The 15,906-nt window shown below is 56.9% G+C and overlaps 5 protein-coding genes across 5 annotated transcripts; 1 reads left to right on the top strand and 4 right to left on the bottom strand.

Annotated features, from left to right (window-relative positions):
• Positions 1-2,657: 2,657 nt before the first annotated feature.
• BJ171DRAFT_494096 (uncharacterized protein) lies at positions 2,658-4,979 on the top strand. The gene is made up of 3 exons (XM_053109984.1): positions 2,658-3,094; positions 3,255-3,380; positions 3,505-4,979. The coding sequence occupies exons 1-3, from the start codon at positions 2,731-2,733 to the stop codon at positions 4,848-4,850; spliced, it is 1,836 nt and encodes a 611-aa protein (XP_052969349.1). The 5' UTR covers positions 2,658-2,730; the 3' UTR covers positions 4,851-4,979.
• BJ171DRAFT_494100 (pseudouridine synthase) lies at positions 4,980-7,675 on the bottom strand. The gene is made up of 9 exons (XM_053109985.1): positions 7,128-7,675; positions 6,827-7,014; positions 6,665-6,726; positions 6,464-6,558; positions 6,284-6,376; positions 6,037-6,163; positions 5,761-5,931; positions 5,499-5,611; positions 4,980-5,350 (listed from the first exon to the last, which is right to left on the bottom strand). Exons 1-9 carry the CDS (start codon positions 7,578-7,580, stop codon positions 5,249-5,251), a joined length of 1,404 nt encoding a protein of 467 aa, XP_052969350.1. The 5' UTR covers positions 7,581-7,675; the 3' UTR covers positions 4,980-5,248.
• Positions 7,676-8,109: 434 nt separating this feature from the next.
• On the bottom strand, positions 8,110-8,640 carry BJ171DRAFT_401690 (putative thioredoxin; the record flags this gene model as incomplete). Its single annotated transcript, XM_053107213.1, has 2 exons — positions 8,110-8,250; positions 8,410-8,640. Coding segments are annotated over 2 exons (372 nt in total), but the record flags the coding sequence as incomplete, so codon positions are not given.
• Positions 8,641-10,458: 1,818 nt separating this feature from the next.
• Positions 10,459-11,627, bottom strand: BJ171DRAFT_472680 (uncharacterized protein; the record flags this gene model as incomplete). The annotated part of the gene is made up of 2 exons (XM_053108669.1): positions 10,459-11,448; positions 11,574-11,627. 2 exons carry the CDS (start codon positions 11,625-11,627, stop codon positions 10,459-10,461), a joined length of 1,044 nt encoding a protein of 347 aa, XP_052969352.1.
• A 1,176-nt stretch (positions 11,628-12,803) lies between these two features.
• Positions 12,804-14,746, bottom strand: BJ171DRAFT_640071 (Alpha/Beta hydrolase protein; the record flags this gene model as incomplete). The annotated part of the gene is made up of 4 exons (XM_053115757.1): positions 12,804-13,559; positions 13,682-13,905; positions 14,061-14,454; positions 14,582-14,746. 4 exons carry the CDS (start codon positions 14,744-14,746, stop codon positions 12,942-12,944), a joined length of 1,401 nt encoding a protein of 466 aa, XP_052969353.1. The 3' UTR covers positions 12,804-12,941.
• Between the last annotated feature and the right edge of the window lie 1,160 nt (positions 14,747-15,906).

Genomic DNA, 15,906 nt, shown 5'->3' on the forward strand with positions numbered 1-15,906 from the left:
CAGCTCCGATCGTCACCGGCACAAGCGCTCGCGGGACGGCTCTGGCGACTCCATTTCAGCGGACAGACGGTCGTCGAAATCTCGAAACCTCACCGACTCTAAGCAGACTCGAAAGGATCCGTCCGAAGCCAAGCACCGTCCATCGGTCTCTGGAAAGGACTCGGCATCATCCAGTCGCAAGGAGAACGCCTCAGGCCTGACTCCCGTCGGCGTTGCCCGAGCCCCAGCAGCTCTCCCGGCCGACGGCGATATGTCCAAGCGATCCGAAGCGAGCGAGATGAGATCCAAAGATAAGCCCAAACCCGCTGGAAGCGAGGCTCCAAACGCGGATTTGACCCGCACCAAAGCCAAGCTAGGCGATCCGTTCCGACAAAAGGAGCGACCTGACGATGCAAGCGACAAAGGCAGGGGTGCGGAGCCAGAGAGCGCAAAGAGTCGGCACAGTGAAAAGTCCAAGAAGCCCAAGATCGATGGCAAGGACGACTCGCTTGACGGCAGCCATCGCGACAAAACCAAGGAATCCACTCAGTCAAAGGCTTTGGCGGGCAGCGCACAGAAGCGCCGGGAAGAGCCGGCTCGCGGCAGAGAAGGAGGCGCCGCCCAATCGCTCAAAAACAAGCAGTCCGATAGCAACCGTCGGAGTAGCATTCGATCTGAGCGACCGGCAAAGAGCGACAGCGATCGGACTGCGGCAAAGCGAAAGTCTGTGGCTGCCAATTCGGCTAGCGAGTTTCCAGGAAGCGACGCTCCAGCCTCTGAGCCTCCCCGTCGCCCCTCCGATCGCGATGGCTCTCACTCTCAAAAGCGGCCAAAGCACGGGTACTCATTTTCCCGGTCGCGGTCACGGTCACGGTCGCCGTTTGCATCGTCAATCGAGTCTTCGCCCAACCAGCAACAGCAGCGGCCCAAATCTGCACAAAAAAGTGTCACTCGATCGGAAGCCACCCACGACACACACACAAGCTCTCAGCGCTCCAAGGGATACCCGGCCGGCGGACGCGATTCGTCTGTCTCATCAGTGGGCTCGGCCAGCCGACAGCACAAGGGCAAGTCCAAAGGCCACAAGAGCTACGACGCACAAAGTCGGCGCACTGGCGATCTGAGCTCGGCCAGCGACTCTGACGCAAGCCCACGCCAGCGTCGAAGCCGCGCACGAAGCTGGAGCCGAAGTTTGAGCCGCGGCCAAAGTCAAAGTCGGAGTCGGAGCCGCGACCGAAGCATGAGCGTCGATCGAGGTCGCCATCGCAGTCGCCGCCGTAGTTCAAGCTTCAGCCCGAGTCGCAGTTATAGCCATAGCCATAGCCGTAGCCGCGGGCGCAGGCGACAGCGTAGCGGCAGTCACGACCGGCGGTCGGGCCGTAGTGATAGCTGGAGTCGGAGCGCTAGCCGCAGCCCGAGCCGAGATCGCGGTCACAAGAACGACCGGACACGAACAAAGAGTCGAGCAGAAAAGGGCAGCTCCCAGAGGCATCGGTACGGCAGTGGCTCGGATTCAGGCGACGATGCACAGATGTGGGACCGAGACAACCGCAAGCACAAAGATCGACGCGAAAGAGAACGGCATCCTGTCGAGGATGGCGGCGGCACGGACGCAAGAAGCAGTCGGAGAGAACCAGTCGGTGCCAAGGGGCGCGACGGCGAGTCCAGGGATAAAGGCAGGCCTAAACGAGAGTGGAATGAAGCTCGGTCCCGCGAGGTTGACAAGCGCAAGGATGGCAAGCGCGGCCCAGAGTCGTCCGACAAGCGATCGCAAAATGTCCACGGTGATGAGCACAGTACGTATGGCGATGAAGCGACCGACGACCCCAAAGCGGCCAAATCACGGCAGCGCAGCCGTGTCGCCGATGAATCCAGTTCCAAGGCCGACAGCAAGTCCGCTGCGCGAAAGGGACGGGTGCAGAAGCTCCTCGGCACCAGTGCCGGCACGACATCGAGCGGCCCAGGCACCCCTGAAGTCAAGTCCAAGCGGGAGCGCGACGGCCTTGGCGAAGCTGAAGTGATAGGGCACGGCGACCTCGTTGACGAGAACGGCGCACCGTTCACGGTGGTGCAGCTTGCGGAAAAGATTGTCCAGCTCGACGACACAAGCTCGAAACAGATTCTCAAATCGCTGATGGAGCGCCGCTCTGCGGACGCGCCAAGCCATCTCGAGGGTGAGCATCGTGATTATGCAGGCGCGATGCACAGCGCCGACTGCATGTGCTGCAACAAATGCACTGACCATCGATTCTGCCTCTTGCGGCGCACGACTGCTTCCTGGAACTGCAGCAGGCTTCCAAGTCGACCTGTACAGCCTGGAGCCGTCGCATCTAGCAGCCATGTGGAAGTTTGCGAACCGACAGCTCTCCCCGACAAAGAGCAGTGCGTAGGGGTCTGCAAGTTGCTGCGAGAGCATGGACAGAAATGCTCGCGTCGGATCCGGAACAAATACATTGTGGTGATGCCACCTGGATGATGCCGGATGGCGCTGGACAGTGCCGGACAGTGCCGGATGATGCGAATTGGGCACCGCGCGAGCCCTGTCTGCGCCGCGTGGCTCGCTGGGGGCTGGTGCCAACAAACAACCCGATGCCTTTGTCTGCCTTCTGGCCGGGTGGTACTTGGGCGGCTGCGAAACCAAGCCTATTCCGTCGTCACCGAGCCTGCCCCCGCTCCATTTTTTCTTTCTTTCCGTCTTTCCCAAAGCCCAGAGCCAAGCGCAATCCACCCAGGTCTCGACCGTTCCGCAGCATGGAGCCAGAGCAGAGTAGCCCCGTGCAGGAGCCCATTCCGGTCCAGACTGCTCCCGCAGCCCCAAATGAAATCCATCACCACCACAATCGCTATGTTATCCTGAAGCCCAGTCGCCATGCCCGGCGGCCAGTCTTGCGTCGCAGGACCAGTGCCCAGCCGGCGGCTGCATCGCACACTGAGGCATCGCGGGTGTCCGTTGAGAGCAGCCCGTCTCTCCACGAACTCTCGATCCGGGAGCTGGATCTGGACAGTCTTGACGGTCCTGTCCGTGCAGAGTCCTCCGACCCTGTTCGTGCAGAGTCTCCTGGCCATGTTCGTGCAGAGTCTCCTGAATCCATTTCGCAGCGGCTCGACCGAGGGCGTAAGTAGAACCGGTCGGTGCTCATCGGCGATGTGCCCAGCGGATCTGCCGAGGAGTGGGCAACCGCTTGTCCTGGGGATCGCCGACACTAATTCCTGCGCAACTGCCCATTCGTCCTTGCTCCTGCATTCCTCTCCCTTCTCTCCGCCGGCCGTCCCAGCTTCAGAGGCTTTGCGGAGCCAGCGCCGGCTGACGACCCACAAGTCCACCAACAACAGCCATATCATCGTTGGACTGGATGTGGACCCCGACCGGGCCGAAAAACAAGACTTTATCGTTCGTCTGGGTACGCCGTCATGACAACGCTCCGGACAGGGCGCTTGCAATCCGCCGCTGGATCTTGGGCTCTGACGAGCTATATCGGGGCACTCACCTCTGCAATCTCGCTCTCACCCCGCCGATCATCGCAGGCAAGGCATTCTACCGATATGGCGCAACAAGCTTCCGCACCGAGCTCCATCTTCGGTACATCTCAAAGGCCCTAGAGATCCCCGGCGGGTTTGCTGCCCTTCCAGGCTTGATCCTGACGTCCTTCGGAAGCCCGCACATCACCACGTTGTCCAGCGAAACCTACCTCAACTTTGCGCCTCAGGGATATGACCTTGGCAAACTGGTCGCCGTCACCAAGCTGGGTGAAGAGATCTGCAACAAAGTCAGCGACATCAGTTCGCGTGTGGTCGAAGGCCTAGATGATGGCGATCTGGACTTTCCACCCCGACATTCCGTCAAGCAAATCTTCCGCAACGCCATCCAGGAACTCGATCTGATCATGGAAAACCCTGGTCCGTGGGATCGGAACTGGCTGCAGGCCTTGGCCTTTGCCCTGGGTGGTGGAAGTGTCGTCACGCTCGCCTTCAAGGGCACCTGGGTCGATGCCATAGCAAGCTTCATCTTTGGCTGGATCGTGGGCTTCATCAGCATTTACGGCCCCCACTTCTTCCCCAACTACTCGCACCTGACAGACCTTGTCTCCTCCTTGATCGTCACCATCCTGATCCGCATCGTCCAGACGCTGATTCCGTCAATGTGCTTCAGCTTCGTGCCGATTTTTCTGTCGTCGCTTATTGTGCTGCTCCCAGGGCTGCCCTTCACCGTCGCTATTCTGGAACTTGCCTCCAAGAGTCTGCTCTCCGGGACGGTGCGCCTGGTTTATTCGCTCCTGACGGCTCTGCTGATGGCCGCTGGCGTCGTCATGGGCTCTGCAATCCCGGGACTGGCCAACTTTTTCCAGTCCCAGAGCCTTGGCTCCTCCATGCCGAGCGGCCAGCAATGCATTGTTCCGCCGGCACCCACGAGCCTTCTGTGGTCGATACTGATGCTGCCAATTGCGACGCTGTCGATCAACATCTCGTTCAAGTCGGCCTTGCGCGACTGGCCCATCATGTTCTTTGTCACTTCGTGCGGATTCGGGACGTACATCCTTACAAGCACCGTCCTAGGCGTGCCCAACGCACCGTCGACTGCGATTGCGGCATTTGTTATCGGCACGCTTGGCAATCTCTACGGCCGACTGGGTTGGGGCCTCGCTGCCGTCCCGATCACCACGGCCATCCTCGTCCTGGTTCCTGGCTCGGTAGGCGTCCGTGGCAGCCTGGATCTGATGCTGGCCTCCGATCTGGGCAGTGGCACTGCTGTCCTCAACATGTTCCTAGTGTCGGTCTGGCTCAACATCGGCCTGTTCTTCTCGACACTCCTGGTCTTTCCGACGACCAAGACAGACTTTGTCGACCGGGGCGAATTGTTTCGAGGGTTTTAGACCGATACTGGCTTACGGCATGTCCTTGGCAGCGTCCACAAACCGAACCAGTGACTTTTGTTTGATGTCTATGTCCAACCTCACCAAGTTCTGAGTATATACATGTCCATAGTGTATCTAACAGCAGCACCCGGCCGAATAAGCAAAGCAGAGAATGGGAGTGGAGTTCCCGGAGAAGGGCCCTCGGCAGTCTGACCAGCCCCGATACCATCACAATCGATCGATCGCCGTGCTGCAACCAGGAACATGGTCACAGTGTGCGAGCCGCTTTCGCAGAGAGCCGTTTACCCATCATGAGAGGGTGTATTTCCACAGGTCGATACACATCCTTGCGTCTCGACTTCGCTTCCAGTCGACCATCGCAGCAGAGTGGGTCGGGCGTGTGTGTGGTGGGGACATCACAGCGATGTCGTTGGCTGTCCAAGTCGCTCTAGCGTTTGGCGGAAATGATCAACAGGCTTTGCAGTCACCTCGAGATCTGCACCAACTCCAAACCAACTCTAGTGGCACATATTTTGGTGGGGAGTAGATTCAAATACAAAGTGGTTTCAGCCGATGAGTTTGAATCATCTGCCCTCCCCCATCCTGTCTGCGGTATCGAACTAATGCACGCTACTCGAATCCACCACATCGAGTGCCCCAAGTTACCTTGATCACCAATCTTCGGAGATGGAGATGCATGGGTGTGGACTTTTTCTTGAACATGCCCGCAAGCGAAGTGGGGCAACCCGCACCGTACTTGTAGTCGCCGAGAATGTGTGCTGTTTGGGTGATTCGCCACAGCAATGCGCCGTTTGAGACAGGTCCATCTCGTTAGAGATTCTCAACCATCAGCCCCAGCCACATATTTACCCAGTGGCCTCAGTAGCATCGCGCCTTTAGTATCTAAGATATTCGCCACAACACCTACCGTTCAATATACTGGCGCAGTGGACGCGAAGCTGATGCTTTCTTCCGGTCTTGGGCTTCAGTTCGATCCAGGTAGGTCCGCTTTTGTAGGACGCAAGCACCTTCCATTCCGTGACCGCCTTTTGTGGCATGATACCAGAGGGCAGCGGCGTGGGCTCGGACTCGGTTTCGTCTGCATTACGCCAACGCACCCATCGGCGCCAATTATCGGGACAATAATAAGAACCGACATGTGTGGCGAACCTCCAGCAATAAAGGGCTCACAGGAGTAGCTTACGCCATTCAATGGTCTTTTGCTTCTCATTCGGGGGATCGCCCACAGTAACGATTCCCGTCGTGATAGATCCGGAGGCGCCGTGCTCGTCGTCGTTCGCTTTCGGTGCGCTGACCGTGATGGCCCAATACTGTTGTGTTTTATCGCAGCGAAACATCATTCATGAGTTGGGCCAGGCGCTCTCCTCGACATCCGCGATGTGCCTTTGATTGAATGCAGAAGATCGATCGACGGCGGCTATGCAACTTACCGTCTTTTCGACAGCATCATCCATCTCAAACATCCTGATCAGCCGAGTCGCGGCGAGCTTGGTTCGGGCGAGCACAAATGCTCCAGTGGTATTCTTGAGCCAGACACATGGGCGATTTTAGGAACGATGTCCCGAACAACTCGGACCGCAACGTCGACTCAAGCACGAACTCTCCACTACCTTGTCGAGGCGGTGCACAAGGCGAGGAGCCTCCTCTGCATCCATGCGCAGACCCTCTAGAAGCATGGTCAGGTTGATGCCGGTCTTGGAGCCGCCTGATGATATTGGACGTTGTCGGCAGTTGGTACTCCGAGCTCAAAGAGCAATGATGCAGCCAATCTCGCCCACACATCAAACGAGCGTTCGATACAGCATCCCCACCTTGTACGGGGAGATCGTCAGGCTTGTTGATCACCAGGACGTGCTCATCCTTGAACAGAATGCTGCGGAAACCAAGGCCGCCATCAGTTCCATCAGCCGGGCGTGGCCCTGACCCGCTGCTGCTGACCCGAGCCACCAATGCGCTGCCTCCACGAGCCATACGATTCCTTCAGCTTCTCGACTTTGTCGTCCAAGATCTTTTGAAAGTCCTGCTTCTCCTTTGCCGTCATTTTCTTGGCTCGTTGCTTGCGCGTCAACGGCATGAGTACCTCGACTCGGTCGCCAGCATGCAGTTTGGCATCAGGCTTGATCTCCATGAAGCGGGCATGCGTCGAGCCAACGACCTTGACCTGTTATCACACGGATGCCGTCAATAGCAAGGCACCGATCCCGCTGCCAAAGCCCACTGCGCTGTAGACTCGGCTATTTGCCCTCGCTTCTCAGCCCGAGCCGCGCAGCTCACCTCTTCATTGAGGATCTTGAGACGAACGACATTCTTCCGGAGGCCCAAATGGTTGGTCAGAAAGTGGTCGAGGCGAGCATGGTGCTCATCGAGGGTCACCTCCAACCTCCTGGTCTCGTGTGGACGGGCCTCTGTCTCGGTAATATCCGACTTGACCAGAGCGTGCTTGGTGGGCTTCTTGTGAGTCTTGCGCTCCATTCGCTCGGCTCTATGGCGCTTCAGCTCAGGCTTATCAAGTCTGTGCCTCAAGTTCGAGGGCACCTCGGACGTTTCAGCTGCATCGGCAGCCTGGATGGGCTTGGAGGGCACGGCATGCTTGATTCTCAGTGTCGACGTTGAGATCGCGATGGAGGCAGAGAATCCACGCATCAGGACCATCGCAGCGGATCGGGCAGGGCCGGAAGCAAGTACGCCCCGCGAGCCCCATTGCAGTGCTGAAGCCAGATGCGACATTGGATCTAGAGGTCTGGGCAGAGCGTGTGGCGATGGACAGGAAGAGCCGATTGAGGTTGAGGTTGGGCCGAGGCCGAGGTTGAGGTTGGAGCGAGGGAAAGGGCAGAGCTCCATTTTTTTGGCCCGCCATCTGGAATCTACCAGACCGCCGCCTTCCCTTTGGTCAACCCCCTCTCCTGGCACACGACGGCTCAGCAAGCACCCGTCGATGATGGCATCTCGTGTGCGGCGGCTGTTCCAGCGAATCTATGTATTGGCAGCGCTTTCGCGGATGATATCGGGCATTTGGGCAGCCCAGGCCCAGAGCTGGTTGCGGCATCTAGAGCCCGCCACCCTGCTTGTTGACATAGACATATCCGGCCAAAAACAGGGTCAGACCAACGAGGATGAGTGCGTTCTGGGCGAACGAACCCATCGCCGGCGTCTCGCCAGCAGCAGCAGCAGCAGCCGAGCCGGTGGCCCCAACTGCAGCCCCTGTTCCAAGAACCCGTCCTCCCGACTGAGGAAAGCCCGAGGATTCGCCTTTGTACCGCTGAATTGAGTTTTCGACGCCGCGGATGTTGGCCCCGACGATCTGATCGAGTTTCTTGTTGGAGCGATACAGCTGGAAGGTAGGCATGGCGGTGATCTCGCACTCTTGCGAGATCTGGGTGTGCTCGTCGACATTGACCTGAGTGCCAACAAGAGGCTCGGCGTTAGCGAGAGTTGGGTGCAGCGAAGAATGGGGGGGGGTAGCTGCATCCGCTATCACCATTCTGCGGCTGTGTTGCTAGACAGCATCTAGCGGCGTATTACTCGATGGATGATGCAACTTCTTTGGCGCTGCTACCTTCAGAAAGATGACTCCCTTGTACTGCTCCGAGAGCTCCTCGAACCGAGGCGCAATGGCCTTGCATGGGCCGCACCAATCGGCATAAAAGTCGATGACGACGAGCTTGCCGGACGACAGAGCCTTGCGAAAATCAGAGTCGGATTTGACGTGGACAATGGGCATGATGGGCAGCGGCGGCGGCGATCGATGTGCGGCGGATGTGCGATCAATGTGCAGATCAATGTGCGATCAATGTGCAGGCAGATCACACTATCAATTTTTTCCGGCCCGCTCGCGGCTGCTCATCTCGGTCACCTGAAAGTCACGTCGAATGTGGAGCAGCAAAAGTTGGAATCCGGCCATGGTCGGTTGACGGCATTTGGTATCACCTTGAGCCGATTGACGGTGGTGGTGGGCAATTGGTGTGGAGGAATGACCAATTGTATCATTGTTGGAAGCTCCACTCCGATTGCGGACAAGAACCACCACCATCTGAATCTCTCTGGTTGGAAACCTAGTCAAGCGTGACTGTGTGTCAGCGAGATGACATGATCGTTTGACTATCAGGCAAGACTCACCTTGACAAGATGTCTTCCCACGACTGATTGAGCGAGCGATGCGTTTCTGGATCTGAATCAAGGACGCCACTGTGCAGTATCTCGGCCAGCCCAAAATGCGCTGGTTTTGAGGAGATTCTTTCTTCCCCAAGGGCAGAACCAGCCATTGTCGCTATTTTCTCGCCAGATGGCTCCCCGCAAGCGAAAGACACCACCCAAGCGACCAAGTGGATCCAGAGCACCCACAAGATCCTTGGTCTGCAGCAATGGATGAGCACCACACCAAGTCCCAAGATCACCGGGTTGGCTTCCTTCCTGCAATACATTCGCCATGTGTTCGATGGAGACATGCTGGACAAACAGCTGTACTTCAGCCTGACCCGGCGACGGCGATTCAAGCGACTCGATCTCCACAGCAAGCGACAGCGCACTGTCCACGAGATGTGCAAGCAAGTCATCGACCAGGCACCAAAGGAGACCGAGGTGGTGATTGCCTTTGGGAATGCCTCCTGGAAACAGGGGAAGGGATATGCATCCAGTCCCAGGAGACTCAGGTTCGCCAAGTACTTTGAGCAATTCCACCACCACCAGAGCCACCCACCAGACCGATCCGTCTCCAAGATCCATGTGTGCTCGGTGAACGAGTTCAACACATCCCAGGTGTGCTCACATTGTCGGGAAGCCAAGCGACTCGAGAAGGTCGAGCATCTTGATATCGAGAAACCACACTTTGTCCGGAGCTGTGCAAGCTGCCATACGCTGTGGGATCGAGACATCAATGCAGCCAGGAACATGATCTCGGTATGCCAGTCGATCATCGCCACAGGAGATCGGCCGAGTGTATTCAAGACTGTGCTTCCGGACCCACCCAAAACAAAGAGATTGCCAACGAAGACAGGAGTGCAATGCCATGGCCTGCCCGCTGGGCCTACAAGTCAGTCAGCGGGGTTCAGGCCTCTGAAGCCAGGAAGGATCTGTCCCGTTTCTTTCTGGATAGACTGTAAGTATCTCGCACTGTTCCTTGAGTATTTCGACAGTGGATGCCGGGTCGCCCATATTCTGGGCAGTCCACTTCGGGGTTGCCATCCCTCTTGGGATGGTCGATGGGAGGTGTTTGACTCCCTTGTGCAAAGTGTGTGTGTGCGGATGTGTGTGTGTGTGCAAAGTGTGTGTGTGTGACGGCGAGAGGCTTCTCGCCTTCCCTCGGGGGTCTCTCGCCAGAGACTGCTCTTCTCGCCGACCGAGGTGGCTCCGAGAGCGCGTTTTTTCGTTCTCGCTCATTTTTTTAACAAGAAATTTTTTCATAGTGTCAGGCAGCAAGGGCGGGGTCAGTGCCGGGACGGCTGTGCACGTGGTCGGCCATGGGACATGGGTCGGGGAGGCGTTGCCGTCCCTGTCCCAGCCCCCTGGCGGTCTCCTGGGCTCACTGGATGCACATCGATGTATTCAAAATCAAGAAAATAGTGACTGCTGGGCTCAGCAAGGTGACGTGGTTCATTTTGCTATCGCTCTAAGGGTTGGCAGTTGTGTTGGAGATTGAGTGGATTGAGACCTCGGTGAGCTGGTGAGAGTTGGAGTTTGGGATTCTCATCGAGCCTCTCTTGGGGCCTGGCGATGGGGCGGGGGACGGAGCGCCCTTTATGGTAGTGGCAGTAACGGTGCTTCCAGTTCCAGATGAATGAGTTGAGTCGCTCGAGGGCGTGTCTTCGGAGTAGACCGAAAACACCGCCAAGCAGGACATGGCGGCGTGGTCGATGAGGATGGGCAGCATAATGTAGTCGCCAGCAATATTGCGAACGTTGGCGTCCATGACACGGATGACCATGATCAAGATTGTGGCAATGGAGCCTCGGATCTTGAGATTGGTCAGCTTGGTATGGGCGGCGGTCGGGGCCGTGAGCATGCGACTCCTGTTGAGGTTTTTGGTGATTTCATATGCATACAAAAGCCCGAGGAAGAAATCGCTGATTGTGCATAGAATAGCAGCGTTTCTGAGAGGAATAGCCGTCACATCCGGGAACACTGGGATGCAGACGGAGAGGCCGTTCATCGGCACCATAATGAGGTGAAGCTGCGTGGTAACATAGAACTCAAGGACGTGGTAGGCGACCATGACCAAGATCGCAACAACAATCATGACCTTTGCGCGGATTCCAGAGAGAGCGCAAAAGATCCAGCACTTGTAGCAAACAAAGGCATCAGAGAACAGAAGAGAGAGCCAGTATGCAAAAGCCGCAACCCAGTGATGGGTGCAGTCGTCGGGCTCGAGCGCAAAGGCATAAGCGTTGCATAGGCTTTCGATCAGGCCAATGAACACCGACGCAAACAACAGCTGGGGAATGATCTTGGTGCGCACGGAAAACTTGACGAGAACAAAGATATTGATGGTGACGTAGATGGCTGTGGTAATTCCAACAATGTAAGTCGACAGCTGGAAAGGGTTGAGCATAACCATGGCTGCGAAGGTGTCTGCGGGAAGGATGATCTGCTTGGCGTTGGACTGGGCGAGTGGTTTAGCTGACCAGGGATGCGATTTGATCTCGGAAAATATTGAAAGTCAAGAAATGTTTGGTCGCCGGATAGGCTCTATATCCGCCGGTATAGTAGCCGGAGGCGCTGACTCACTTCGGGTGATGAAACGCTCCTGATGCTGTGCCTAAGCTCGTGCGCTTGGGCCATCCTTCCTTTATACGCGGCTCATGCCATGTCCAGCGACTATGCGGCTCTTGGTTCAGTTTGGCCGATTGTTCAGGGCTGGACATTGTTCGCAGCGAGATTGACAATATGGCGGCCAAATGAAACGGCATGAACAATAGAGAGCCAGCGGGCTCCATTATGAGACCTTAATCCTGGCGGCCTTGTCCGGCCTGACAACGAATCAAGTGGGGATGGTCGTTCGTGGTGGGTCTTTCACTGGCAACGGGCCGTCTCCCCTTGCGCGTTGACACAAGTTGTGATTGGTGATGCCGCCAAATAGACCTTTGTGCCCAAAGTAGCCTGTCGACGATCCAGCGCTCCGCCTCGGGTGTAACTGGAGTGCAGGCCAATTTTCGTGGGCCGAGGAGTGATTATGTGCTCAGGGCCACCCCGAGCTGCCAAGTCCCCTGACACAATGCAGCGCCAATCAAGACGAATGGGGAGTGCAGTCTGACGGGGCCCGATATTGCAGTCTGGGAATGGATGTGGGGCCTGTCCCGTGCTTCATACACCCATATATGTAGTATCCACTTTAGGAATACAATGCCGGCATTGTATTTGGCGAGAATATGTCCTTCTGGGTTGGGGTTATGGTTTCACGAGGCCAATCTACAATGCCGAAGCGATCGGGCGCATCGGGTGGATTGGGTCTCGTGGAGCCTGGGCACTCTGAACACACTTGCAGAGTTGTGTGCGCTGCCACTGACCATGTCCGCCTTGAGTATTTGGAACTGCGAGCCCGTCCAGGTCAGAGCCGCTCTGATGTCTGAAAACAATCGGCCATCTTTGTTCGGAATGCATCTATTTTTGAAACAGGACACCCAAGCATCGCAGTTGATGAGAGCCGTGATCACGGATCGGGTCCGTCAATTAGAGTCTCGGTGAGGTGCGATGTCGGTGAGGTGCGATCTCGGTGAGATGTGGTCTTGGTGATATGAAATGTCGGTGAGATATGGTCTTGGTGAGATGTGGTCTTGGTGAGATGTGGTCTTGGTGAGCCCTGGTATCACCGTGTATTTCATTCAAATAGAAACGAGGGCCAATTTCGCCTTTGACATCGATAGGGCTCTGGTATATCCCGCCATTCCATCCCACAAATCGGCTCATCTATATCATCGCTTCTTATCCGCGTTGTGACGGTGGATGAACCGTGGGAGGTACCTATCGCTCGGGCGACTAAGGCTTGCAATGAAGCCAGTCTCTGTGGTCTCCAAGGTACGCTTGTATCGAGCGAATATTGGGTGCAAGAGCAGCCTGGTGTTGGGAAGAATGCCCCTACAAGATCATTGCAGCACCTCAAACGACGACATCGCCATTGTGCCGAATGAACGTGATCCGATTCCGACGAGAACCGCCGACTCTTGCATTCGACCCATCGGGACTGGATGCTTTGGAGCCCGGTGCGCCAGGACTCGATGGGTCGACCTTTGATGAGCCAGTATCCGTCCCTTGGACAGCCGTAATAAACTCTGAGATCCGGCAGACCGACATCCGTGCCAGTCGCTCGAACGGAAACATCTGGAACACATGAGGCATGTCTTGGTACACTTCGATGCGGACGTCCTCGGCGTCGCTCTCAGACCCTACATCTGACATGTTCTTCTCCGGATCGATCACCACCTGGTGCGGTGCATGCAGACGGTCATCCGACAAGCAGCGGCCCTTGAACTTTGACCAGAACTTGATGCCTTCGTCGCGAAGCCGCTCGGCACTGCCAACGGTGATCAGGGTTGGCGGGAGAGGCTTGGCCGGGATCTTTGTTGCAAACAGAGGCGAGACATATGGATGGTCCAGGAGGTCGTTGGTGGTATAAAAGTGTCTTTGCCCTTGGGATTCGAGCGAGGCGCCAAAGTCGGGCAACATGTCGAAGCGAGCGTTGTTGTCGAAGCTGGGCATCGAGTGAGTCAAGTCGAGCTGTGGGAACGGAGGGCCATCGATCAGTATCGGTTCAGATGGAAGGCTCGGCCAGCCACGGTCGCCATGCTCAGAGTCTGAATGCACCACCATCGCTGGAAACTTGCCCACGGCGACATCACCACGAGTCCGCCGGGAAGCGGCCATCGTTCGTCGTCTCGGAGCCACAGGGCCGCTGCGATGGCCAGCCCGCCGCCCGCCGAGTCGCCAGCAAAGACAATGTTCTTTGGATCGTATCGGGGGTGGGTCGCTCCAGGCGGTGGGTCGATCAGAAATCGATATGCCGAGATGGCGTCACGGAGGGCACATGGGAACGGGCGTTCCGGAGCCAGGCTGTAGTCGATCGCTGTGTGCAGGAACGGTGGTCAGGGATGCGATCTATTCGTCTGGGTTCATTCGTCCAGCTTCCTTCGTTCCCGAGGGTCTGCTCGGCTGCATCTATTTATCTGAATTCAGGTGGGTCACGAACTGCGCTCGAACGTATGCTGGGCACTCTCGTACCAATAACCCTCGACCGGGTGAGTTTCGCGAGTTTTCCGGTCAGGAACTGATGGGATCGAGGGGAAAGCAGAAAGTATGCGCCTCCGTGAAAATACAGAGTGACTCGACCCACAGATGCATCGCTGGTCCGGGAATGACCGAAGGATACCAGCGGCCGTGGATCGAGCCAGTACGCTCTGATGGGACATGGTGAATGGTTTGCGATCAACTGGGCCAGCCGTGGATCCGTGTGGGAAGAGCCCTCGAAGAGATCCGGGATGCACTCGATCTTCTGGGAAGTGATGCGTACCCCAAGCGGCGGAGGGGTGGATAAAATCTTGGTGACATGGCGAGCCATGCTGACAGATCCTTGGAAACGGAAAGTGACGCTTCGAATGCCGCCTACAATGATGTTCTGTTCGGATGGGGGGGGAGTGTTGGTGGGAAGAGGCATTGCCAATCGAAACTGCAGCTGCCTGGATGGATTCTCACGGGTCTTCGAGCTGCAGAGGGAAGGATATGGCGACGAGCCCAAGACTTACCAGTAGAGAGCTCCTGTGCGAAGGCCGGGGGAGAGTCTGCACCAACTGCAGGGTGGGGCTGTCGTCCGAGGATTTGAGGTCAGAGAAAAATGCATACTCGCGTGCATTGCGGGTGTCGTTGCCGTCGATCGACGATGGAGATGGGCAGCAGCACGAAAGCGACATGGGATCCGCGAGCAGCCGGCAAGCTCGAGTCGTTCCGACTGGTGTTTGTGACAGGTGCAGTTGAGTGCGTTGGAGCGATAGCAGCAGAGCGACAGCAGCAGCTCGCTAGCACAACGATCGAGTGAGAGCCGCTCTCAATCGAAGCGTGCTCGAGCCAAGAGGCAGAACAGATTGTGCAATCCGACACACCGGGCAAAAGTCGACACAGACACCACACAGGAAGCCCACCGGAATGTGAGATGACCGAAGCGAATGGCCAACACAAAGCCAACGCACATGGAGCGTTCATGACCTGAACCGAAGCAGGTCCGATGTCTGTGGGCTGATACAATCTCCCCTCAGGCAAACGAGCACTCGACTCCCTTGCTGATTGCCTGTCGCACTTTCACTCCAAAATTGGCGCATGCCGAGCTCTCAGGGACAACAGAATGCCATCGACGGATGGAGGTGATTTGAAGGATGCCAGCTCAAATGGCGATGCTGTGAGTGGCTCTTGGCCATTGTGGGTGCATGGCCATTGTGTGCAGGATCCGGAACAAAGCATCGACCTCGACGGGGAGTTTCGCTTCGAACACGACACTGTGCAGGAGCACTAAGGTATTCGAGCACACAGAGGACGTATGGGCGGAGCAAGGGATTCGCGGGGAAGTGTGGCCGATCATAGGCGATATGTAGATGGCTTGGCAATGAATCGAACAATACGCAGGACCAACTGCAACCGATTGAGCAGACAGTCGTGTGGGAACCGGGGGGTAGATCCGATCGGCTCGTCGTCCACACCGCCTCTCACGCCCATCGGCGACCTCTGCAGCTTGCGATCTTGCGATCTCTACCCACCAGCGAGCTGAAGCATATCCCGATATCCATCATCGAGGCCCATTCCTCCCCAACCAGCCATCGTATTGGCCTCAAGCAAGCAACACAGTCGTGAATCTAAAGTCGTGGCTCGGCCAAGTCTGATTGCAGAAAAGAAACTCTCCGATTGCCCGGTTCTGCCCTCCAGCCTGCATCCTGCTCTATTGGTAAAGTGCAGATCATCCCCAGAGCTTCGAGGCTGTTAGGGTTGACGAGGAGATCGCTGCTGAGAAACAGTGATGTATACGGTCTCTCCAAATCCACAGTCGTCTTACCCGCCCAGAGACACGTCGGAATGTCGTTTT

This window comes from Polychytrium aggregatum, assembly GCF_025602895.1.
Source record: "Polychytrium aggregatum strain JEL109 chromosome Unknown BJ171scaffold_8, whole genome shotgun sequence".
In the NCBI taxonomy this organism is placed as follows: Eukaryota; Fungi; Chytridiomycota; class Chytridiomycetes; order Polychytriales; genus Polychytrium; species Polychytrium aggregatum.